This window comes from Gadus morhua, chromosome 14 (assembly GCF_902167405.1).
Source record: "Gadus morhua chromosome 14, gadMor3.0, whole genome shotgun sequence".
Classification (NCBI taxonomy): domain Eukaryota; kingdom Metazoa; phylum Chordata; class Actinopteri; order Gadiformes; family Gadidae; genus Gadus; species Gadus morhua.
Window position 1 is genome coordinate 2,326,191 of NC_044061.1, and position 26,046 is coordinate 2,352,236.

At 45.4% G+C, this 26,046-nt stretch overlaps 1 protein-coding gene across 3 annotated transcripts in view; it reads left to right on the top strand.

The window, feature by feature from the left end:
• Positions 1–25,755, top strand: part of ap1g1 (adaptor related protein complex 1 subunit gamma 1) — a 26,611-nt gene extending 856 nt beyond the window's left edge. The window contains exons 2-24 of one of the 3 annotated variants that reach the window (XM_030376230.1): positions 3,192–3,395; positions 3,516–3,640; positions 6,197–6,338; positions 7,353–7,449; positions 8,557–8,633; positions 9,078–9,086; positions 10,043–10,138; positions 10,263–10,343; positions 10,453–10,551; positions 10,650–10,705; positions 10,827–10,940; positions 11,635–11,775; positions 12,776–12,830; positions 13,280–13,402; positions 13,528–13,617; positions 13,862–13,986; positions 14,443–14,547; positions 14,635–14,776; positions 16,938–17,064; positions 17,503–17,607; positions 17,737–17,897; positions 18,773–18,871; positions 21,372–25,755. In XM_030376230.1, the coding sequence (XP_030232090.1) occupies positions 3,195–3,395; positions 3,516–3,640; positions 6,197–6,338; positions 7,353–7,449; positions 8,557–8,633; positions 9,078–9,086; positions 10,043–10,138; positions 10,263–10,343; positions 10,453–10,551; positions 10,650–10,705; positions 10,827–10,940; positions 11,635–11,775; positions 12,776–12,830; positions 13,280–13,402; positions 13,528–13,617; positions 13,862–13,986; positions 14,443–14,547; positions 14,635–14,776; positions 16,938–17,064; positions 17,503–17,607; positions 17,737–17,897; positions 18,773–18,871; positions 21,372–21,473 (2,472 nt within the window). In that variant the 5' untranslated portion in view covers positions 3,192–3,194 and the 3' untranslated portion in view covers positions 21,474–25,755. The remainder of the gene's footprint in view (positions 1–3,191; positions 3,396–3,515; positions 3,641–6,196; positions 6,339–7,352; positions 7,450–8,556; positions 8,634–9,077; positions 9,087–10,042; positions 10,139–10,262; positions 10,344–10,452; positions 10,552–10,649; positions 10,706–10,826; positions 10,941–11,634; positions 11,776–12,775; positions 12,831–13,279; positions 13,403–13,527; positions 13,618–13,861; positions 13,987–14,442; positions 14,548–14,634; positions 14,777–16,937; positions 17,065–17,502; positions 17,608–17,736; positions 17,898–18,772; positions 18,872–21,371) is intronic. The other 2 variants (XM_030376231.1, XM_030376232.1) reach the window with 2 other exon arrangements.
• Positions 25,756–26,046: the final 291 nt, after the last annotated feature.

A 26,046-nucleotide genomic window follows, 5' to 3' on the forward strand; every position in this document is an offset into this window, starting at 1 on the left:
TTTTATTTCGGTTGAGCTACGGGCTGACAGGAGGTTTGTGATGTTCACTGACAACCTGCGTTAATTTAGTTTTGATGAGCTTGTAAGGTTCATTTTGACAACATCCATTTAGTACGGGATGTATTTAAGATGTCATGCTCAAGTGGGCGATGAATTGCTTTGGCTAAAGAAGATAGGTTCATGGTTATGAAGCCAGGGAGCCAGTTTGACGTTTTGAATGGGACCAGAACGGATAGATGACACGGAGGGCAGGGGTTGTGGCGATTTGCATCTTGCTCCACAACGTATTCTGCCTGAAGGCTTTGACTTCCCGTGTTAATAGTGAGGATTGCATTGGAATGAAAAGCACAGCAAAGATACTAAGACGTATAATGTTACTTGAATAAAAAGGATACATTCAAGTTTGTACAATGATAACCTATTAGTAATATTTTCCTCATCAAGAAACTCGGACGTGTCCAAGGGCTAGAATCTAATCTAATTTGCTCTTTAAATGGTGGACCATTATCGCAGTTTAACTGCTTTCCCTTCAACATGTAATATAATAAAGCAATATGTTAGGCACTTGTGTGTTCATCTGGAATTTTCATTACATTTCCTGTCTTATATTATACATTTTGTTTAAGGTATACATCCCTGTGTTACTTGAAAGGTGTGGCATGTTTTTCCCCATTAGCCACTGGTTGTCAGGAAGTGTAGGCTAGGTCCCAGAGCCTCAAGGGAATGGCAGGTTGATAACCCAATCGAACCGCAGTTGCCCTTTTTTTTGCAACCAAAATGTTGAGGGCTAGGCGGTTTATCACAGGTGAATTTCTTGTAAGTTATGTTGTGTTTGAGGACAAACATGCCCTTCTGGTGTGACCAACTGACCTAGAATGAAAGACATTGTAGGTTTCAAGAATTATGGAAGAAATTTGTCTAATATACTGTTACTACACAGCAGAGAGTTCTTTGTCTGCAAGACAGAGACCGACTGACCTTGGCGAGTGTCCCCTATGTGTTCACTGGCCAACTACTGAATAAGATCATTGCTTTTACTCCTGAACTCTAAACCACTTGCATTGTGCGTGCGTACCCCTTAATCTTCGCTCACTTCGTAAACGGTTAGCTTTTTGGTGTTTATGAAAAGTTTTAAACAAACCTTACATTAGCATATATATAGATAGGTCACACACCATAGATGCATAGATTAAGGAACCTTTAGTGTTATCATGTTTTATTTAGCTCCCAGGAGATGCTAGTTCTGCCGGTTTAGATATGTAATGGACAGTTCGTTATGGGAACGGGGGGGGGGGGTGGGGAGTAGGTTTTAGAAGACAGAGAATGTTCTATCTTCATTAATGTGTTTTATCCCACATTGATTATTATTAATGTATAATCCGTGGTTAACAGCCACTCATATCCTTGGTTTATATTACGTAATCCTTCATATGCTTGGTGTGACTCGACTTAAAATACATGCATCAAATAAGGTTTTCCCAGCCAAAGCAAATGGAGAGTAAATGAACAGGATTTTAGCTCAACGCTCATCCAACAATACCATGTTTGCTGAGTGTCACCACCACAGTGCATTAGACCTGAATCATTGCTCAGCTCGCCAGCCAAACCAGACTCACTGGATGCACAGCATCATATCTGACGATTTGGTGTCGGTTGTTAGAGAAATGTTGCATCTATTTCATTAGTTCTGTAAACCTTGTAGATGCCATCTATTAGCATTAAAGATACAAAAAGCATAGTCATCAGCATGACACTTTCACCTTTTTAAAGGTGAAGTTAGTAGGATTCAGTGGCATCTAGCATCTAGCGAGAAGCCTATGGTCAAGTTATAATGTTCCTTGATAGATTTATAAATGCTGTTTTTTTGTCTGTAAACTCTAGGTCATACCTTTTTATAAGTAAAATGGCGATCCTAAGATTAGATTGGATACTCTTGTATAAATATGGCATGTAAACAAAGAGAGAGGTACATCAGTAGTCTGCTGTGATGTATATTTATAACATTATTGAAATCATTTTTTAACAGCATTGACTACCGATATCATGTCCAGGTCATTTTTAGCTTGTTGAAATGTTGCGCATTACAAGTTTCCCCTGTTCAAATTCATTTTAATTACTTTAGTGTAGAACACTCATTTTATACTAGGAATAAAGAGAGCCATTGTACACTAGTTAAAGGATGCAAGTTATAGCCTGGGGTTTGTCAGTACATCTGTCTAAGGTGTCTACCCGTGGCAAGTAAATTACTTTTTATCTGCACACTTAATGCAGAAATAGTTTTGTTTAGTAAGTAATTACTCCCTGTATTCCCTTTTTGCTGTAACGGCCTATGCAAGCTATCAATTATTTTTTCCATCAAACTAAGTACTTTTCTAAGTAGATGTCTACCATATTGGTCATCATTATTATTGAACTTTGGAAGTGGGTAATGTTCATTTCCCACCAGACTCGGTTAAAATTGTGTGAAGTTTCCTGATCCCTGGTGAAAATTAGATAAGACAAGTAATACCTGTATAATATGTTCTATGTGGTAGTGTTGTAGTTCCGTATGCCTTATTTTCTTGAAATTGACATGGCATCTTGCATGATTTCTCCGATGCAGGTCTTTATGGGACTTTGTGCAGGAGAATCTAATCTCACTCCCCTGCATGTGCGTCTTATTAATATTTAACCATCTCGGGTCAAGCCTGCGTTGTCTTAAGCCTCGCTGCATTGGAATGGAATTTCACCTGCTCGTCTTTTGCACTGCACACATTTTACTACTTTAGGCTTGGATGAGTTACTTATAGTTTGACAAGATAGAACGTCTGTAAGTGCATTCAGGTTGTATTATGTTCTTACTCAGTAGTTTCAGTCATGTATTTACCCTGTTTTTTAAATAATTTTCCCAACAAGAATTTTAATCAGGCAGCATCCACATTAATTGGTAGATGGATTGCATTTATACAGCGCTTACTAACTAACTAGTGGCCACTCAAAGCGCTTTACAATATTGTCACCCATTCACACACCGACGGAGGTATCAGCCACGCAAGGCGACAGCCAGCTCGTCAGGAGTAGTCAGGGTGAGGCGCCTTGCTCAGGGACACCTCGACACTCCAGGCTAGGAGGAGCCGGGGATCGAACTAGCGACCTTCCGCCCACATTACCAGGGCTCTGTGTGTCCTAACCCTGCCCCCTGTGTCCTCCAGAGAATGCCCGCTCCGATCAGACTGCGGGAGCTGATCCGGACCATCCGGACAGCCCGTACCCAGGCGGAGGAGCGCGAGATGATCCAGAAGGAGTGCGCCGCCATCCGCTCGTCCTTCAGAGAGGAGGACAACACGTACCGCTGCAGGAATGTGGCTAAGCTCCTCTATATGCACATGCTGGGCTACCCAGCGCACTTTGGGCAGGTATGCAGGAAGTCCTTCTCCTCTCGTGTCCGTCAATGCATTGAGCTTGGCAAAGGTCTGAGCACACGCCCATGCCTGTTTGGGGAAAACTAAAATAAATTGTCCGCACACATTTTGCAGCTGGAGTGCCTGAAGTTGATTGCATCGCAAAAGTTCACCGATAAGCGAATAGGCTACCTGGGAGCCATGCTGCTGCTGGACGAGAGGCAAGATGTTCATCTACTCATGACAAACTGCATCAAGAAGTAAGTATCTGTCCACAACACAAGGGCTGGGGCGGTATCAATGTTTTTTTTACCTTTATACCATTTCACCGGGTTACGGTATACATCAGGGTTTGTGTAAAGGCTGAGCTGGGGATAGAAGTCATTAGCATGTACGATATTGTCTAGCCTACGATGCTGTCTGTCCCATAGTCTTGAGTGTTCTAGTTGTTACCAATGTACACACATGGAAAGTCAGTTTAACCTGTATTATATACCGTATGTTAGGTCAGTTTAACCTATATTTCAAAAGCTGATGAGAATAGCGCATTGCAATAGTGTTCCACCCCTCTACCAAGGGGTGGAACACTATTGCAATGCGCTATTCTCATCAGCTTTTATTTAACTCTTGTAGGGCTGGTGGAAAACCCTTCGAAACAGAGGTTTAAATGAAATATCCATTGGGATCCTTTTGAAACGGGAGACGTATGTAGGGCCATATGAAATCCGTTTTATTTTTTTCCAAATTCCGTTTTATTTTTTTCCAAATTCCGTTTTTTCCGTTTTAATTTTCATTAATTCCGTTTTTACAATTAAAATCATCAGAACGAGTGTCAAATAAGTGCGAACGAATACAATTTAATCAGATAGAAGACTACATTTATTAAAACATCACAACATTGCACTGTTTTTAGTGCTTCAAATAAAAACATGACATAAATATTAAAGTGCTTATAAACTCTTTTTTTATAAACTCAAATTGTTGTTTGAAGGGGCGTGCCCTGGCTACGGCGTTCATTGTTTTTCATATGGATTTTGGACTTCAAGTGGTCATCGCACGTATCTTTGCGTTTCCAATCGATAGTATGTTGACATATTCTACAAAACACCTGAGTGATAGAAGTGTTTTGGATATTGTTCGGCTCTGAATTTGGGGTTAGAACCGAATTACGGGCGCTTCAACTTCTTCTTCGGCTTCTTGTTAGGAGCGGGACCTATTGTTTGCGTGGTGGACCGGGGATTTTTTTTTAACATTGTTGTGCGAGTGACTGCTAAACATTCAGTGACGTTAATGTCACCTGTGTTGTTTCCCTTTTCCCTCGAAACTGAATTTCACCAAAATAGTGGCGAATTCCGCTGCATATTGTAAATGTGACGTCTGATGTGCCTTGTCCCTGTTGCATGTTATATGTGCTGATGAACAGGAACCTGCTGGAAATCAGTTATTTTACTAAGACAGGCCCGTTTTAAATGGTAACTTTGTTACTTTTAATAATTTCCTGCTTAATAAAATAATTTAAAAAAAAATAAAAAAAAAATCAGTTGATTCCGTTTTTATTGTCCAATTCCGTGATTCCGTCCGCGTTTTCGTTATCGCGGATTTCATAGGGCCCTACGTATGTGTGCAGCGTCCTAATTAAGTAATTCAGCTGTTGTGTAGAAGTATGACCCGAATGATGGTTCTATAGAGAGGGTTGCTGCTGCGAGACAGCTTGGTTTGGATACCCCGTCGATTCGGCAGATATACATCGCTGGAACCTCGGGGCACATACCGTCCTGTCTTTAGCAAATATACTTTCGTACTGCCTAAACTGCGGTTGACTAGTGTGATTATTTGAATACACAAGCACAGCAGCGCTATGCTGTAAATGTCCCGTTTAGTTTTGATGTCAGGAGGACGTTGTGACATATTGAAAAGCCTGACCAACGTTACGCGAGGGACTCTGCCTATACCTGACCAGCCTCTCATCAGACCAACCCTGTTCAGTCTCAGCCTAAATGCAGTGGAGACTTTATTACGGACTTATTTATTTATACATCCTGCAGCAAAAGTTGGACAAAATATATATCATAATAAGTGTTCCGAAGGTGTCGGGATGTTGAATCCAAAGAGTAGCATCTGTATTTTTGACGGTATTGAATAACAACGTGGGTATTCCTAAAAACCCTGATATGCTGTGATACTGCCCAGGTCTGAACCCACATAGTCAACACACCTATATCTCACAAAGGAGACGTTCCAACAGATCCATCCATTAAAGGCCGAGATGGTGCAAAGTATCAGGGACACTTCTGCTGGTCGTATCAATTCATCCCGGGGCAATGGATTCTTTACGAGCGCCACAGGAAATATCTTTCTGACTGAAATATGTGGAGCCATCTGCGCATACCGCCTCTAGTTCAACGGGATGCCTCCTTGGTTGTGTGAAGTTACATTCTTTATAGCAGTCTCAACAGAAGCACGTATAGTTCTGTATTAGAACAAAGGCTCTATTAGATAATCCTGGATCAGTGTATGCTGTCCGTCTAGCTGTCTGTCCAATCGATGAATAACCTGATCCATCGCATGGTTTTCCATTTTATGGAGTAGTGGTTATGTTTATCTTTCAAAAAATACTTTGGTTGACATATTATCTTCCAAATATATAAAATGTTTTTACTTCACAAACCTGTACCAAAAAAAATACAAAAAAACTACCATCACCCCTAAATTAGAGCAAACCTCATATCCACTGTAATTGGTTTATTCTCTCAAAACCCTTTTCAGATATAGACCCGTTTTCCGAGTTGTGCTGAACATCTTCTCCCCCTTCCCAGTGACCTGAACCACAGCACGCAGTACGTGCAGGGCCTGGCCTTGTGCACCCTGGGCTGCATGGGTTCCTCAGAGATGTGCCGTGACCTGGCTGGAGAGGTGGAGAAGCTGCTCAAAACATCCAACTCCTACTTGAGAAAAAAGGTAAGCTTGGTCTTTTACAGTAGTTATGGGACTTATTGCGTAACACTAGTTGCGACAGTTTGTTCTGTAGAACTCAAATTCTTGAGTCTGTAAGGAGACTTTACGATTGAATTTTATATTGTGACTAGGACAATATTGTTGAAAAGGACGGTACATTTTTGGTTTCAGCATAAGTTGACATTACCGTCTGCTATTTTGTGACTTCTGTCTTGTATCTGTATTTGGGCAAGAAGTCATGCACATCGAGAACAAATGGTCAAAATATCATCTCTGAAATATGCCTTTGTCTAAAGCCAGCAGCCTTTGGGGGTTGCTACGCAGTGCTGTATTTCAGGTTTCTCAATTGTCTGTTAAATTAGCAAATGGGAAGGGGAAGTTTCTGAAGCAATGTCACACCATCACATAGGTATTGGATGTGCTTCTATTACTGACCATTTATTGTATTACAGAGAGATGTATAAAAAAATGGATACATTAATTAGTTCCTTTTAGTTATCTACAAGATGTAGACCGCTTTGAAAAAGTAGATTTTCGTAAACTTTTGTGTATTCATTCAGAGCTTTTTGGCATGAAATTTGAGCACAGGTGAATGCTGTTACCTTTTTAGATGTTTATACCTCGAGTTGAGTCCACCAGTGGAAAATTGCATTGGCTTGATCTGGAAACGTACAGACCTATCCATGGGTGTACAGTAAGACTGCTCTGGAGTAAGAAGCATATGGACCACCAGCTTGCAGTTCGCCAAAGGGCAAGGACTCTCAGACAATGTGGAACACGGGCTGGTCACTCTGGGTTAGGGCGAGTCATGAGCCCAAGACTGCTGGTGCTTTTTAATTATGGGATGTTTCAATTAATCACAGAAACAATGAATGAAGGACGTAGCTTAAGAAAACATTGAAAATGTAAATCGGTCAGAATGCTTTCTGAATGCGCTGTGTATAAATGTAATTTGCTATCGTACTTCCATAAATATGACGGCCATTGTTTTAAATATCTGTAACGCTTTGGTTTCAGGCGGCGCTGTGTGCAGTTCATGTCATCAGGAAAGTCCCTGAACTGATGGAAATGTTCCTTCCAGCCACAAAAAACTTGCTCAGCGAGAAGAACCATGGTGAGTGGGTGATGAGTGTTCTTATTGTGAGGGCCACGTCCTGGTCCTACACTGAAGGATTAGGCTGCTCTTTAGTTGTAGGGCTACTCCACGCTCACTTCTGATCATCAGGGCAGCTCTTTAGTTGTAGGGCTACTCCAAGCTCACTTCTGACCATCAGGGCAGCTCTTTAGTTGTAGGGCTCCAGGCTTTCTTTCGACCAATCGGTGCGGCCCTTTATATTTGGGGCCGCTCCTGGCTGACTTCTGACCAATCAGGGCAGCTCTTCCCAGGTTGTTTGGGGATCCATCTCTCCTGTCCTAAACAGGTGGGTGATGGCATCACTTAAGGCTAGAGGAGCGTAGGGAGGGAGCAGAGATGTTGTTTGTATTCCGAACCATGCTCTATCCTGCTCGTTGTCTTTACAACTCCCGAATCCTCCCCACAGCACGTTCAATACCAGCTGGGAGGGTAAGGCCTTCCTCTCTGGTGTCCTTCACAGAGAACGCGTTCATTACTCCATCATCCCCTCAGGGACGTATTTGTCCTTCACAATAATTGGAAATTGTAATATATCTAAACTGGTGCAAAATAGAAAAGGGCAAAAGCTGTTTAACTGTATCCGTAAAGCAACAGGATGCCGTTACCTTTTGAATGTATCTGAGCTCTGTGTCACTGGACACAACGAATCAGCTATTGGAAGATTGGAAGAGCGAAGCACAGACATTGTGCAAGCTGCCCAACATGAAGTGACAGGGTTATTTACAAAAGAGTGTGTCTGGAAAGGCCTTCTGGAGAACGCAGCCCAACATTCATATGATTCAGTAAGGGTCCCTCCGGGTGATATCCCAAAGCAGGCTGCTTCTGTGCCATTTCTGTTCCGGTTTTTATTCAATGAAGGCACATTTCTCCTTTTATGTTCTACGATGATCTGCTATCTTACTCGGCTGTGAACCCTCTAGAGGTGGCTGTTATATTATATTAATGTACATGATGTACTGAGCCTGGTCACCATGCAGTGAGGGTTCTTTGTTCCTTGATTCTATCAATGTATGGACCCTGGTCAGCCGGCTCGGCACCACTCCCTCCAACAGAACTAGATTTGTTGACCTCTGTTTATCTCCACAGGTGTTCTCCATACATCCGTCGTCCTCCTCACTGAAATGTGCGAAAGAAGTCCAGATATGCTGTCCCATTTCCGAAAGGTACGTACACACACTCCGAGCAGAGGTGACCTAGGAGGTGATTCCGCGTTTGTCCTAAACTCACGTCACACTTCATTCTCTGTAGGCACATTTGGCTTTTCTGCAGCTAAAATAAACCACTTGAACTTTAGCCCGAGAGTTTGAGCCTGTATTTCCTACTTGAGGTGTGCGCCACATCTAAGCCTACTTCTTAGCCTTTACCTCCTACCCCTCGGCCTTTACCTCCTACGCCCGGGGTGTTCTCTTGCCTCGTCTCTCAGCTGTTAGTGTTCATCTCCTTTCCTACTCTAGCTGTGAACTTCCAGGAGGCCCTTCCTCATGTTCATGTTCAGAAACACTTTGAGAAACTCTTTGAATATGAATGATTTCCAGCTTCCCCTCCCTAACATCTGCCTCATATTTTTTCTGTCATTTGTCTTTGTTACAATTCCTGCATTGTGTTAGAATGAGAAGGTAAGAGGACATTCTGATTTCATAGCTGGTGCATGCCTTAACTAGTTCTCTTTACACCCTTCCACCACCGATGTGTCCAGATCTGTGTTCAGTTTAGTGCCATTTCCCGTGCTTTTGATTTACAGTTTGAATTTTTTGAATATGTGTAAGTGATCTTTATTGTTGATGTATATAATTTTGGTCCATTCACCCTAAACATGTGTCACGACGGTAAAGGTGTCCTTATTGGCTTAATCTGTACCTCATCTGATCACCGTGTGTTGAAAACAATGTGTTGGGTCTGTTTTCAATGGATCACTGCAGGTGTCTCACCAGGCACAGATGATGTATCACTGATCACTGATCTGTCACTGTCGGCAGGGTGTTTTCTGTCACATGGCTAGCTGGCTCCTCGCTCTAGTTATCTGTATTGTTTTCATGACTAAGAATATACCGCCAGCGATACTGCCTGTTAAAACCCCCAAATATATCTTAATATATTATTGAAGGAATACTTCTAAAGGGTAACGAAGACCTCAATACCTTTTTGAAGACAACATTAAGTTATATCATGTGTGATTTAATTAGAGGATCTATTATGTACATAATTACATATTACATCCAAATGGATTTAACATGTTCACTAAAGTCTCTTTCTTAGTCTTAAGTCTAATAAGTCTTCAATGATGGATTATAATAATACTTTATATGTTGATTATATTATTAAACATGCTCTTGGCAATTCAATATGAAAGATGTCTTTTTCAGCAAATGATTACTACAAATCCCGATTTATCATTTTCAGTTGATTTTACTAATAATTATTAATCTCCATCCCCCTGTCCTTCAGTTGCATTTGCTTGGCTGTCATTTGTAAATTATGGTTTTAGTTTGAGATTAATTTGACACCGACAGACGGCCTACAGTATCCAGACCCACAGACCGTTTGAGTCCTTCCTGTTGTGTCCTCTCCTCAGCTGGTCCCACAGCTGGTGAGGATCCTGAAGAACCTCATAATGTCGGGGTACTCCCCTGAGCACGACGTGTCTGGCATTAGTGACCCCTTCCTGCAGGTAAGACACGGTCACATGCTACCATACGTCTACCTGAACGTCCTCATCTGGGCCGATTATCCCATCTCCTCTCTTCTAAACCCAGACACCCACATCTGGGTGTTGACTTTTTATTCCGTTATAGGTGCGGATATTGAGACTTCTGCGGATTTTAGGACGGAGTGACGATGACTCGAGTGAAGCGATGAATGACATTCTGGCACAGGTGAGCAGTGTATTGTTAGTATCTGGATCATGGTCTTCCACTCATACTTGTGACTAATTAATGGTTTATTGTACTTAATTAGTGGTTTATTGTGCTTGTTTGATTTTAGGTTGCAACTAACACAGAGACCAGTAAAAATGTAGGCAATGCGATCCTTTATGAGACGGTCCTGACTATCATGGACATCAAGTCAGAGAGCGGGCTGAGGGTGAGTGCTCTCACCTGATCTTGGCCTTCAGCAACACATTTCAGTAACTTTTCTATTGTGCCATTTCTCTTGTTAATGTTCTTTATGGTTTATTCTAGGTATTGGCCATCAACATTCTAGGTCGCTTCCTCTTGAACAATGACAAAAATATTAGGTGGGTAGCTGTCTGTCTTTCTGTCATCATCATCATCTTCATCATTACCCTCATTGGTTGGAAGAGGCCATCTTTGTTATTCTGTAGTTCATCATGGTTGTTCTCTGGTCCACACTCTCAGATACGTTGCGTTGACGTCACTACTAAAGACGGTGCAGACGGACCACAATGCAGTGCAGCGGCATCGCAGCACCATCGTGGACTGTCTGAAGGACCTGGATGTGTCCATCAAGAGGTGGGCCGCCCCTAGTGAAGCAGTGTGTCCCCGCTGGGGTAGCAGTGTGTCCCCGCTGGGGTAGCAGTGCGTCCCCACTGGGGAAGCAGTGAAGCAGTGTGTCCCCGCGAGTGAAGCAGTGTGTCCCCGCTAGGGAAGCAGTGAAGCAGTGTGTCCCCGCGAGTGAAGCAGTGTGTCCCCGCGAGTGAAGCAGTGTGTCCCTGCTAGAGAAGCAGTGAAGCAGTGTGTCCCCGCTAGGGAAGCAGTGAAGCAGTGTGTCCCCGCGAGTGAAGCAGTGTGTCCCCGCTAGGGAAGCAGTGAAGCAGTGTGTCCCCGCGAGTGAAGCAGTGTGTCCCCGCGAGTGAAGCAGTGTGTCCCCGCTAGGGAAGCAGTGAAGCAGTGTGTCCCCGCTAGGGAAGCAGTGTGTCCCCTAGACCAGGCTGCATGTTGCTCAGGAGGGAGAGCGGTTTGGCTTGTAACCGGAAGGTTGCTAGTTCGAACCCCGGCTCCTCCTGGGCAAGACGACTCACCCTGTCGCCCTGCGTGGTTGACACCGTCGTCGGTGTGTGAATGTGTGAATAGTCTGCGATATTTTAAAGTGCTTTGAGTGGCCACTGGTTAGAAAAGCGCGACAAATGCTGTCCATTTACCATTTAGGCTGACACAACCACACAGTGTTTGGTGGATAACCTGTCCCCTGACCCTTCTACTCCAGGCGGGCCATGGAGCTGAGCTTCGCCCTGGTCAACGGGAACAACATCCGGGGCATGATGAAGGAGCTGCTGTACTTCCTGGACTCGTGCGACCCGGAGTTCAAGGCGGACTGTGCCTCAGGAGTCTTCCTCGCTGCAGAGAAGTAAGACAGTGTGTTCTCTCTACACGGCGGTCCCAGTAGGGAAGGTCCCTGTTCTCTGCTCTACTGACTGTAATGATGATGATAATAATACATTTGATTTATATCACGCTTTTCTAAGTTCTCAAAAACTCTTTACAGAGTGAAGACAAAATATAATCAATCAAGAAGAACGTATTTTAGTAAAAGGGGAAGGGGAGAGAAGGGAAGGAGGTTATGAGGTGAAAGTTATATTAAAGAGATGTTTGTAGGGCCTGTTTAAATGGAGGGAGTTTGTTATGATGCATTTCCACCGGCGGATACGCTTCGGACCCAGCCCGCCTCAGCCCAGTAGTGAGGGTGTGGCATAGCCCCGCTCAGTTACGGCTCGTGTTTCCACCGCTGACGGTACCCTCATGGTAGGACGGGGTTTAAGCCGGATTGCGATATCCGCGGCAGCTACGTAAGCATTGAGACCTCACAGCAGCCCGACAGAGTGTAGCCTGCTATTAAATCCAAGGAAAAATAAGAACACGACACAATAAACAAAGAGCAACAATTTAGGAAGTCCAAGAAGGACTTCAAACATTTTCTTCAAAAAACACCACTTTCGTCTTAGTCCAAACTCCGTTGGAAAAATGCTATTAGCCTGTACTGGCTGTTTGCAGTGACCGGCCGACTATCTCTGTTTTGAAAGGAGAGACGACAATTGTAATAAGCAGTAAATTGAATTGAAGAAAGATGTTTATATGGGGGTTGGAAATGATGCCACGGATAAATCTAGTCATAGCTCCAGCGTTAGGCTGTATGAATACGACTCCTCTAGGGTGTTGTCTCAGGAATGACTTGCCTGACTGAATTGTAATTTGAGATCTTTTGGCTAATGCAAAACTGCTGGGATGAGTGTCCCGGTGGGGAGCGTTTCCATAGCGACGTGGAGGAAATGTAATGGGTTTGTTTGGTGAAAACATCAAATGTTGCAACAACCAGGTGATTGTACCTTTTTTTTTTGTTTTGTTCATAGGTATGCACCGTCAAAAAGATGGCACATAGACACCATCATGAGAGTCCTGACCACGGTATGTATTCTACAGCAGCAAACCTCATGGTGCCCACACCCGTTGATGTGGGCACATCTTAAGGATATGAGAGCGGATATGCTGCCAGCAGTTGTACAGTATTTTGTATTGTTTTGAATGTTGTACGTCCTTGCACTTAAAATAAATAGTACTTAGCTAGGATAAGATTCTAGAACAATGCCATCTTTGTTGTATACAGGGAATGGGTTAACCTAGCGATTGTTAATGCTTGGCACTTGTTTCTATGAACATCCTTACTGTACAGACAGCGATATATTGTTTTTGTCTCCTTCTGACAAATGTACTAATTGTAAGTGGCTTTGGATAAAGGCGTCTACTAAACACTCTAAATGCCAATGTAGAGTCGCTTCCCAGCGTTCCTCATAAGCACTCTAGGATGTGGTCTCCTCCGGCCTCGCTCAGTGTCTGTTGTCGTCCTGCTCCAACAGTCCGGCAGCTACGTGCGAGACGACTCCGTCCCCAACCTCATCCAGCTCATCACCAACAGTGTGGAGATGCACGCCTACACCGTGCAGAGACTATACAAGGCCCTCCTGGACGACATCTCGCAGGTCAGAGCGACCGGACCATCGTACACGCAGGGAGCCCGTCTTAGGCTGCTGATAGTTCCTGGGAGTTGTCTACCCCAGCTGATGGTGACTTCAGGTCGTGACTTTGCTTTGTGTGTTTCCTACAGCAACCTCTGGTGCAAGTGTCGTCCTGGTGCATAGGAGAATACGGAGATCTGCTGGTGTCCGGTCAGTGTGAAGAGGAGGAGCCCATCCAGGTACGTGACCCAAATACTAATTTAAGGTAGCTTGATGAATAACACTCCATTGCTTTTGGTATGCACTGTTTCAGTTTCTTAGATTTCAGAGCAGTGCATGTTTTTATCCAGACCTAAACATAATAAAAGTATATTTCTTTGTCATGATTTCTCCAGGTGTGTTCATCCAGCCCAGTAAAAGGTGTATGCAGCAGTGCAGGTTTTCCCCCTCCTAAGCATATCCATGTGTCCCTCGGTCCCCCAGGTGACTGAGGATGAGGTCCTGGATGTGCTAGAAGGCCTGCTGGTGTCCAACCTGTCCACCCCCGTCACCAGGGGCTACTCCCTCACGGCCATCATGAAGCTGTCCACACGCTTCAGCAGTGTCAAGTATGTCAAGCCTCCTTAAACTCAGCTCTGTTCAGAAACTTTGGTCCACTTAGCGCATTGGTACTCAAAGTGCGGTCCGCGGGCCAATGGCGGCCCGCAGAAACATTCTTGGCGGCCCGCAATGACATACAGATGTAAGTAAAAAAATAATAATAATAGCAAAAAATAAATAAATATGAAGAGTAAAGTCGACTCGAGCTTTCAATAAAATCCTGGTACATTTGTTAGTTTTAATCCGACTGCAATGTTTCTTTTCACCACTGGGATGCTGACGGCGTTTCCCGGCTGATTTTTTTATTTATTTTTCTTTGGCGGCCCTCAGTCAAATTTTGGGTTCCTAAATTGGCCCTCAGCTGTCCAAACTTTGAGAACCCCTGACTTAACGTCTCACTCGTACTCTATTCGAGGTCAGTTAATGTGCTGATCAACAGTGGATGATGTGTCTGTCTCTTTCAGCCGAATCAAGAAGGTGGTCTCCATCTATGGAAGTAGCATCGATGTAGAGCTACAGCAGAGAGCCGTGGAGTACAACGCAATGTTCAAGAAGTACGACCACATGAGGTAAGGGTCACTCACACCACGGGGGGGGGGTCAGCCCAACCAGAGAACACGCTTTGGTGTCTTCATCGTGCGCCCTGCTCTCCAAAGGCCTGCCCTGCTGGAGCGCATGCCCATCATGGAGAAGTCGTCTTCGAATGGCCCAACGGAGATGGTGCAGACCAATGGGGAGACTGAGCCCTCGGCCCTGGAGTCGAAGCACCCGCCCCCCGTCACCCAGCCAACCAATCAGGTGAGGACTATTAACATTGTGTTGGATTGAGAAGTACAACGCGTGCATGATATAATTCAGTTATTTAATTTATTATTTGTGTGCGTGTTCTTTTTATGCCCTTGAATTTCACGAATGGTGCTGTGCAATTTCGTTGAAACTTTGCACACTTTTTTTGGTGAATATAAAGTGGGTCGTAATTGGAACTTAAGTGGTTAGTATTTAAATTTGCATTCGCGCCGGACTGTGCGCTCAAGTCTTCTACGACAGTACGAGTCGCACTCGAACCGAGAGGGGAACGGAAAGCCACTGACTTCCTCCCCAGGGCACTTAAGCTTTATGAAGCGTTTAAGAAACGAAAAGAAAGAAAACGTTGTGGCCTGAAGAGGGCATGCTGGAGCAGTGCCACCAGTCCATTCTGTGGGGAGGAACTTGAAGGCTATCATGCTCACATGGTTCCAAAGGTTTAGCAGGCCCAGGGGTCCTCGACTCTGCATCAAGATGACAGGAGGAAACCATCAAGGTCACTTTGAAAGAGGCTTCAGTATAGTGGACAGGAGCGTCAGTCACCAAGACTACCGGACTGGCCTGGTGTTTCCATAGGAACCCTGACTCATGTTACAGCTGCTGCAGATCTGTCATTGGGATGGGACCTCATGCACTATTGCCATGTGAGAGGAAAGAGAGGAACTCGACCTCCTACCAAGGTGGCTCAGAAGGCAAAGTAAGAAGGCCACTCAACAACTACAGCATGAGGGATAGAGTGTGGTGGCAGTGAATAATAATAGACACCATTCAGAGTTCAATGATGCAGAGACCAGACGCTAAGTCGTTACTTAGCCGAGGATCAGTTAGATGTGGATTTAAAACCGAAACTAATAAGTATCTATTTTGGATAGTGAAAAGTATTCAAGACTATTCACAACTTTGTTATATTGAATCAACAAAACGTGTTCGTGGTACATTCTATCCAACATGTGAGAAGCACATTGTCCAAATGTATTTTGTATGTGTTGGGAACTTTATATTTCCAACTTCCACGCTCATCTGGAGTTGCAAAGAAATCTTTAATGCATTTCCAAAAACAAAATCAGTACATCATCTAGTCCAATAATAGTAAGCGATGGAATGTGTTTGGGGGAGAGTTTGCAGGTTGTGTGACTTCAGGGCCATAGCCTGAGGGCAACGAACACCTTTAACCTCCATTATGAAAGTGAGGATGCTAAATAACCAATGAGTTAGAAATGTAAAAAGAAGAAGTCCAAAACAGTAGCCGTAGCAGAGGGACTGTGGTAGATTGTGTCATGTCTTTTCAATCTTTTGCTGCAATCGAAAGTTGTAATGGCTATAAATGGAACTGCCATGGTAGATAGTTTTATTTTTTTTATATGATATCATGGGGAAATGAAGGCACAATATCATATTCTTGGTTGACCGTTCAGACGGTCTGAATATTCCCCGTTTCGACGCGCTACACTCAGACTTGCATTGGTATTCGTTAGGGTTTGCTCCAGTCATTATATATTTACTGACCGTCACGGAGATACTGAACAGCCAAAGCAAATACAGCAATGAGACTGTGAGCTTTCTGAAAATCCCGAACCGATTTTAAATATCTTTTTAGAGCTGTCAGTTAAACGCGTTATTAACGGCGTTAACGCAAACCAAATTTAACGGCGTTAAATTTTTTGTCGCGCGATTAACGCAATTATTTTATAAAAAAAAAAATATATATATATATTTTTTTTTTTCTTTGGCTCAAAACAAAGAAGCAGTAGCCTGACTGCTATGTTCAAATGACATTTGTTCAAAGCAGTCGTTTAATTGCACTATAGGCTCTTTTTTTGTATCGTCCTGTTTTGATCAGTGTATATGCCAATGTTGTTATCAATAAAAAATCATTTGCACAAGGCAAGCCGATGCACTTCACCATGTTGATAAGAGAATTAAAATGAGAAGAATTATGGGACAAAAAATCAAGGGATATTTAGCATAGAAAAATAATTTGCGATTAATCGCGATTAATTAGAGTTAACTATGACATTAATGCGATTAATCACGATTAAATATTTTAATCGCTTGACAGCTCTACTTTAAATATATACGTTCAGGCCGTCCCTTTCTGTTTGGATGTTGTTCGTCAGCCTGCACTAAAGGAGATCCCTTCCTGCTGTTTTCGCAGGCCAATGACTTGTTGGACCTCCTTGGGGGCAACGACGTGGGGCCGGTGATCCAGACTTCCATGCCCACCAAGCCGCCCTCGTCCGGGGGAGAGCTGCTGGACCTGCTGGGGGACCTCTCTCTGACCGGTAGGGACTTCAAATGAGGACCTGAAGATACTGCAGCCATTCTTACAACGCTGATATTTTTTTTGATTCTGTAAAAATATATTTATTTTTGGGGACAATTTAATCTTTTTTAGTCTTTCAAGTTGGGGTTTGGGTTCTACCGGTCTGTTTGGCGTTAGGTGACCAGAACATGGTTTTTGCTAAATCACTATAGGTGAATTCACTATAGCGCCCTCTGTAGGACGCTCTAGTTATTTGCTGCCAGTTATTTACTTGCGCTATGATAATATGAGGTTTCTGTATTTTTTTATAGACATTCTTTAGCCAAGAATATGCAGAAGCAAACTGCAGCACTCCTATGTTGCCTTGTTGTACCCATCAGTGACCCCCCTGTGTGTATAAAGGTATGTGTGTCTCACGTTGTGTCGATCTCCATCGCTCTATGATGCTGCCGCACAGGTGGTCCGACGTCCGCCCCCGTCTCGACCGGGCCCCCCCCCCAGCCCGGCTTCCTTCTGGACGGCCTGTCCTCACAGAACCTGTTCAATGACATCAGCGCAGCCGGTCAGCCCCGCCCTCTTATCGGTGTCTGTTGCTGGACTCTCTTTCACTTTTTTTTGCATTGAAATCCTATTGGCTTCATCTGTTAATTCGTTGGTGAATGACGTGGCGTGCATCACACCTTACCCTCAGGTATCCCCTCCATGACGGCGTACAACAAGAACGGCCTCAAGATCGAGTTCACGTTCGAGCGAGCCACCCCCAACCCCAACATCGCGGTCATCACCATCCACGCCTCCAACACCACCGACGCAGACATGACCGAATTTGTTTTTCAGGCTGCAGTACCAAAGGTAAGTCCAGGTTCCTCTTGGTCTACCGTGTTGACACTTCATGACTCGACGCTCATCTAGTCGATCCTCTTCTAGTGTTGGATGCTCTGGTTTCCAAACCAGGCACGATGTGATCTAATGTCTTTCTCTCTTATGTCTCTTTGTCTCTCTCTGTCTCCGTCTCTGTCCGTGTCTGTCTTTCTGTCCGTCTCTCGATCTCTCTGTGTCCCTCGCTCTCTCTCGATCTCTGTGTCCCTCGCTCTCTCTCGATCTCTCTGTGTCACTCGCTCTCACTCGATCTCTGTTCCTCGCTCTCTCTCGCTCTCTCTGTGTCTCTCTCTGTCTCTGTCACTCTTATGTCTCTCTGTCTGTCCCCCTTTGTCTGTGTCTCTCCGTCTCTCTCTCTGTGTCCCTCTCTGTGTTTGTGTGTGTGTCACTCTGTCTCTGTGTCTGTCCCCCTGTGTCTGTGTGTCTGTCCCCCTGTGTCTGTGTCTCTCTCTGTCTCTGTCTTTGTGTCTGTCCCCCTGTCTGTGTGTGTCCCCCTGTGTCTGTCCCCCTGTCTGTGTGTCTGTCCCCTGTCTGTGTGTGTGTCCCCCTGTGTCTGTGTGTCTGTCCCCCTGTGTCTGTGTGTCTGTCCCCCTGTGTCTGTGTGTCTGTCCCCCTGTGTGTCTGTCTCTGTGTGTCTGTCCCCCTGTGTCTGTCCCCCTGTGTGTCTGTCCCCCTGTGTCTGTGTGTCTGTCCCCCTGTGTCTGTGTGTCGGTCCCCCTGTGTCTGTGTCTGTCCCCCTGTGTCTGTGTGTCTGTCCCCCTGTGTCTGTGTGTCTGTGTCTGTGTGTCTGTCCCCCTGTGTCTGTGTGTCTGTCCCCCTGTGTCTGTGTCTGTCTGTGTCTCTGCCAGACGTTCCAGCTTCAGCTCCTCTCGCCCAGCAGTAATGTCGTCCCTGCGCTGAACCAGGGGACCGTCACGCAGGTCATCAGAGTCCTCAACCCCCAGAAGGTAACCCGTCGCCCCCCCCCTCCCCCCCTGATGTGTCTGTGGTGGTCCTCATGAAGCTAATCCCCCCCCTCCCCCCCGATGTGTCTGTGGTGGTCCTCATGAAGCTAATCCCCCCCCCCCCCCCCCCTGATGTGTCTGTGGTGGTCCTCATGAAGCTAATCCCCCCCCCTCCCCCCCTGATGTGTCTGTGGTGGTCCTCATGAGGCTAATCCCCCCCCCCCCCGATGTGTCTGTGGTGGTCCTCATGAAGCTAACCCCCCCCCCCTGATGTGTCTGTGGTGGTCCTCATGAAGCTAATCCCCCCCCCCCCCCGATGTGTCTGTGGTGGTCCTCATGAAGCTAATCCCCCCCCCCCCCCCCTGATGTGTCTGTGGTGGTCCTCATGAAGCTAACCCCCCCCTCCCCCCTGATGTGTCTGTGGTGGTCCTCATGAAGCTAACCCCCCCCCCTCTCCCCCCTGATGTGTCTGTGGTGGTCCTCATGAAGCTAACCCCCCCCCTCCCCCCTGATGTGTCTGTGGTGGTCCTCATGAAGCTAATCCCCCCCCCCCCCCGATGTGTCTGTGGTGGTCCTCATGAAGCTAATCCCCCCCCCCCCCCCTGATGTGTCTGTGGTGGTCCTCATGAAGCTAACCCCCCCCCCTCCCCCCCCTGATGTGTCTGTGGTGGTCCTCATGAAGCTAACCCCCCCCTCCCCCCTGATGTGTCTGTGGTGGTCCTCATGAAGCTAATCCCCCCCCCCCCTGATGTGTCTGTGGTGGTCCTCATGAAGCTAATCCCCCCCCCCCCCCCCCCCCCCCGATGTGTCTGTGGTGGTCCTCATGAAGCGAACCCCCCCCCCCCCCCCCCTGATGTGTCTGTGGTGGTCCTCATGAAGCTAACCCCTCCCCCCCCTGATGTGTCTGTGGTGGTCCTCATGAAGCTAATCCCCCCCCCCCTGATGTGTCTGTGGTGGTCCTCATGAAGCTAACCCCCCCCCCCCCCCCCTGATGTGTCTGTGGTGGTCCTCATGAAGCTAACCCCCCCCCCCCCCCCTGATGTGTCTGTGGTGGTCCTCATGAAGCTAATCCCCCCCCCCCCCCCCTGATGTGTCTGTGGTGGTCCTCATGAAGCTAACCCCCCCCCCCCCTCTGATGTGTCTGTGGTTGTCCTCATGAAGCTAATCCCCCCCCCCCCCCCCTGATGTGTCTGTGGTGGTCCTCATGAAGCTAATCCCCCTCCCCCCCCTGATGTGTCTGTGGTGGTCCTCATGAAGCTAACCCCCCCCCTCCCCCCCTGATGTGTCTGTGGTGGTCCTCATGAAGCTAATCCCCCCCCCCCCCCCCCTGATGTGTCTGTGGTGGTCCGCATGAAGCTAATCCCCCCCCCCCCCTGATGTGTCTGTGGTGGTCTTCATGAAGCTAATCCCCCCCCCCCCCCCCCCCTGATGTGTCTGTGGTGGTCCTCATGAAGCTAATCCCCCTCCCCCCCTGATGTGTCTGTGGTGGTCCTCATGAAGCTAACCCCCCCCCTCCCCCGATGTGTCTTTGGTGGTCCTCATGAAGCTAACCCCCCCCCCCCTGATGTGTCTGTGGTGGTCCTCATGATGCTAATCCCCCCCCCCCCCCCCCTGATGTGTCTGTGGTGGTCCTCACGAAGCTAACCCCCCCCCCCCCCCCCTGATGTGTCTGTGGTGGTCCTCATGAAGCTAACCCCCCCCTCCCCCGATGTGTCTGTGGTGGTCCTCATGAAGCTAACCCCCCCCCCCCCCCCTGATGTGTCTGTGGTGGTCCTCATGAAGCTAATCCCCCCCCCCCCCCCCCCCCCCTGATGTGTCTGTGGTGGTCCTCATGAAGCTAATCCCCCCCCCCCCCCTGATGTGTCTGTGGTGGTCCTCATGAAGCTAATCCCCCTCCCCCCCCCCGATGTGTCTGTGGTGGTCCTCATGAAGCTAATCCCCCGCCCCCCCCCCCCCCCGATGTGTCTGTGGTGGTCCTCATGAAGCTAATCCCCCTCCCCCCCCTGATGTGTCTGTGGTGGTCCTCATGAAGCTAATCCCCCCCCCCCCCCTGATGTGTCTGTGGTGGTCCTCATGAAGCTAACCCCCCCCCCCCCTCCCCCCCCTGATGTGTCTGTGGTGGTCCTCATGAAGCTAACCCCCCCCCCCCCCCCCCCCCTGATGTGTCTGTGGTGGTCCTCATGAAGCTAACCCCCCCCCCCCCCCCCCCTGATGTGTCTGTGGTGGTCCTCATGAAGCTAATCCCCCCCCTCCCCCCTGATGTGTCTGTGGTGGTCCTCATGAAGCTAATCCCCCCCCTCCCCCCTGATGTGTCTGTGGTGGTCCTCATGAAGCTAATCTCCCCCTCCCCCCCTGATGTGTCTGTGGTGGTCCTCATGAAGCTAACCCCCCCCTCCCCCCCCTGATGTGTCTGTGGTGGTCCTCATGAAGCTAACCCCCCCCCTCCCCCCCCTGATGTGTCTGTGGTGGTCCTCATGAAGCTAACCCCCCCTCCCCCTTTCAGCAACAGCTCCGCATGCGGATCAAGCTGACGTACTCCCACAAGGGCTCGGCGGTGCAGGACCTGGCCGAGGTCAACAACTTCCCCCCCCAGTCCTGGCAGTGACCGGACCCCCCCCCCCCTCCGTAAGCCCTCCTGCTGAGGGACTCTGACATGATTCCTCCCTGAACCCCTTCTTTTCTTTCAACGGACCCCCCTGTGACATCACTGCAGGCCTCTGCCCGAGTCGTATGGGAACCGGAACAGGAACACGGCGTGGAGACCCCCTATTGACTATTAACAGCTCCCACAGAGTACATATCAACTAACCCCGCCACACACACGCACACGCACACACACACACCCCCCCCTTGTGTTCACTATGGTACGGCCCATCCTTCTCCAGTCGCTGTAGAGCATCGTGTTGCGGCCTATTTGTGTAATCGTTTTTTTTTTTTTTATTTAAGAAAAGAAATTATTTAGGTATTTAAAAAAAATGTTGTGTTTTAATGAACTTAAAACATCACTCACATGAAGCTCATACTTTGTGAAGGTAAAGCAATGCCCCCCAACACAAATGTTATCTGCATTTCAGCACTTTGCCCCAGCAGCCATCTGAACGATTGGTTTGATTCATCATGGTCATCTTGGGGCACGGTTCGTGAGCCACGTCAACTGGAAGGGTTTTGAAGGTGTATTGTAGTCCTTAAACATGTTCTCTTTTAATGATCACTTGGCTTCCAAGCATGTTTTGAGGGGTGTTCAGCTGGGTAGCCCTGGTCCGTTGAGGGGTCCTGTCTCTGGTGGGGGCTCAGCGGGTTGCGGTTGGGCACATCCAAGGCTCTCGGGGCCCAGCAAAAGTCCTTTGTTTTGGTGAAATCTATCGTTTTGTGTTCACTTGATTCAACATGTAGTTTCTCAGCTCGCTCGGTTTATACATTTTGGCGGAGTGGGTAAACCTCTTTGTCATTGATACATGATAAGTTTCATTTATAGACCGGTAAATTGCTTTAGCTCTTGGACATCGGTATAATGATTTGCTAATTTTGCAACTGAACGCTTTTAACGAGCAAAGAGAATCCGCACAGAATATCTTTCGGTGTTTTGCCGGATTCAGTTTTATTCTACTTTGCAGAACTTGCCCATCTCGCAAGTGCATGTCAATGAAGTCTGTTATGAATGTAGTTAAATGCACTGAAAGCTTTTTCTTTCATCTTCCTTTCCTTCATTTCGTCTCTTAAGTGAGGCGTCATCTTCTGGCACTATGTTTATAATAGTATGGTTATTTCTGCAGTTCTTTCGACAATATTTATGCCTGATATCAAAGTGATGTGCCTTTCTGACATGGCTCGATAACTATGAAGCTGTTCTGATGCTCAAAGCCTCTCTTCTGCTCTCTATTTGGGGTTTTCTGTCCGGGTGATAATAAATTAGGGAACTTGGGCCAAATTGATTTAATAATTCACTTCACCTAGACTATTTGTTTGTCTTAATGAACCTGATGTCATGATGACTTTCCTGAGTCTGGTAGTATAATCACAATAACACGGTCACTCACCCTTTATATATATTAACAAAAAGCTCAGATAACATCTTTGAAGTTTTAAAGATTTGCCGGCATAGCGATGTCATAAAAATAAAGTTAAGAGTGTAAATGTCAAATATTGGCTAGTGCAAGTTATCTGTTGAGTAAAAAAATTAAGATTTGTATGTTCAAGTGTAATAACTTAACAGAAATTAAACGCAACCAGAAGTCCACAACTTAGAATCACTGTTTAGTTTTAATTTGGAAGAGATCTAGGTCTTGGAGCGTAAATCACTCTGTGAGGAGCTGATGTCACTCTGTAAGGAGCTGGTATCACTCTGTGAGGTGGTGCTGGTATCACTGAGAGGTGGTGCTGGTATCACTGAGAGGTGCTGGTATCACTCTTAGTGATGCTGGTATCACTCTGTGAGTTGGTGCTGGTATCACTCTTGAGTGATGGTATCACTCTGAGATGCTGGTATCACTCTGAGTTGGAGCTGGCTTGGTTCTGTCTCTTTCGTTATTATTTGGTCCACTTCAGTTCTGAACGGTTCCGACCATGTTGTTAAAACCTTAACCTTAATACCTCACTTTGTTTCATTCGTCTCGTTCGGCCAAGCTAAATGCGCCGCGTGGGGGGGGGGGCTGGGGGTCTACACGGGAGTCTCTTGGGGGTCAGAGGTTGAATCAGCCTGTAAACTTATATTCACTATGCTTCACTATCTAACTTTTATGACCAAATCAGAGAAACTATTTAGCTTTGGAAATATTTTTGAGCTACCATATGTGTATATGAGAAGATTATTAGATTCAGTTGGACTTTTTCTTTGTTGATAAATGCTGTATTGGCTTTTCTTTCTGTACATATTGAGGGCTTTTACAATTGTCTCTTCTTCTATCTTTCATCCTTTTTTTAGATCAACCATTTTCTAAAGCTTCCAGTTCTTCACGTTGTATATTCGTTGGGTAGAGAGTCAAACATATGGCCTCAAAGCTCTGTGTATCATCACCATTTATGTCAAAGAAAAGATCTGCTGCCTGTACATTGTATATAATTGTAAAACACAACAAAAAGCTAATCAAATGAAATTAATCCCATGTGAAAATTTACAAAGATTAGCTAGGGACTATAATTCTATACATACGTTAAAAAAAAGAAAAAAAAAGTCAAAATATCTCGAAGATGCAAAAGAGCGGCATTTGCTATGCTCACATTTGATTGGTTGGTCATCTTTTTACTTCCTTTGCTCAGTTTGAGGGGCGAGTGTTTGCTTGTTAATGAAGGTTGGGGTGCGTCTGAGGTGATCTAGTCTTGAGTGATGCTGTGTACTGTACTACTGAGAAAGCTGAGCCCGGCTCCTTACAGAAGAAGCACATCGACCCTCAGAGTCGTTCCTTTGACCAGGACACGGCTTGGGTCCGCCCGGTCGGAACTGTCCTCTGGCCTTATGCGTTGTGTGCATTTAATCGCTTGCACTCTGGAATTATTGATTCTAATTAATGCTATCTGACCTACAAATTACTTAATAAATGGTTGACCTACTCCTGTACTACATAGTTTTTATTAACAAATTATTCTGATTGGCCCCCGGTGATGCTGCCTATCTGTGCCCCCCCCCCCCCTTTTCTGGTTGTTTCATTCATATTTTAATTTTTTTATTACATTTTCAGCTACATTTGGAAGCATTTTTACAGTTCGCAAGTTATGGTTCAAAGCTGTCAATCGAAAAAGATGAATTGTTTAACATTCAATAACAACTCGACAGAGACTTTGTTTCTATTCACTATTTTCCTTACATTACAGATGCTTCTATTGGCCATATGCATGTGGCCTGAGTTTGGCATTCTTCTTAATTTGGACTTATCGATACTGTTGAGATTGCAAGATATAGTGACTTCATCTTAATGTTGACAGTCAGTCGACGATTTGTAAAGATTTTTTTTTATTGAAGTTATGTCACTGCTGTTAAACCTTAAACTTCTAAGGTGAACATGCATGCAACTGCTAGTATCCACAAGGGGGCGCTGTTTATAAGAGAGCTTTCAGGGTGGGGAAAAACTGTTAGTTTTTCGTTTGTACTGCCCGGATTTTCACTAGTATGTCAAAATGAACGTTCATGTACATGTTCATCAACACAGTGCTCCATACTTTTTGAATGTGCAATTCAATAAAAAAAAAGTGGACATGTAACTTCAAGAGAAGGAGAACGTGTGTGTGTGTGTGTGTGTGTGTGTGTGTGTGTGTGTGTGTGTGTGTGTGTGGGCGCGTGTGTGGGCGTGTGTGTGGTTTTCTTTGAACTTGGTCGTAAAAACATTTGGCTGCAAATTTGGACTGATTTCTGATCTGCATGTGAGAGCCTACTTGTAAATAATATAATTTATAATACATACTTTTTTCCCCCCTGAAATGCATACAAACTACTGATTAAATCACTTTAATTTCTTTGATTTTAACACGTTTGGGTTCCTCAAGATGAAGAAGGGTCAAGCAATGAAAGAATGTCACTTTGGGTTTTGTTAATGGAGGTGAATTTGGTGAATGAGCAGAATCTTGTCACTGTTCTTAACCTGTTAAATTCACAAAAAGCATAAATTGCAGCTATGTCTGATTTTCAATCTGTGCGTAACCCCAAAATGATGATGTTTTCTTCATTTGATGGTAAGGTGGCCGTTAAATTGAACTTTCCATTCCAGTTTGACGTTGGGAATGGTATCAGTTAGTGTCTTCAAGCTGTGAGTGAATGTCAGAATGAAAACATGAACTGTGTTGGTGATTAAAGATGAAAGGCTGTATACTATTAAATGGGTTATTTTCAACTTTTGCTGTGTATAATTGTCTTTGGGTTGGAGAATATGATCAAGATAATAAAAATGTCAAATAAATGCAGCGCATTATGGTGATTTTTTTTTCTCTAAGAAGATGTTTTCTATCAACGGAGACTTCTGCAAATTCAAATAGTCCCACATTATAGATATGAGTACATTTTCTTACTTGCTAATATATATATATAGATATGTGCATGTATAGGTATGTATATAGCAGTATATGCATCTATATGTGTACATCTATATGTATTGCTTTATTTGTATATTTTTTAATGCATATATATTTCAACTTTAATGCAGGCTAGGGGCCCACAAGGCAAACATTACATTACATGATACAATGAATTA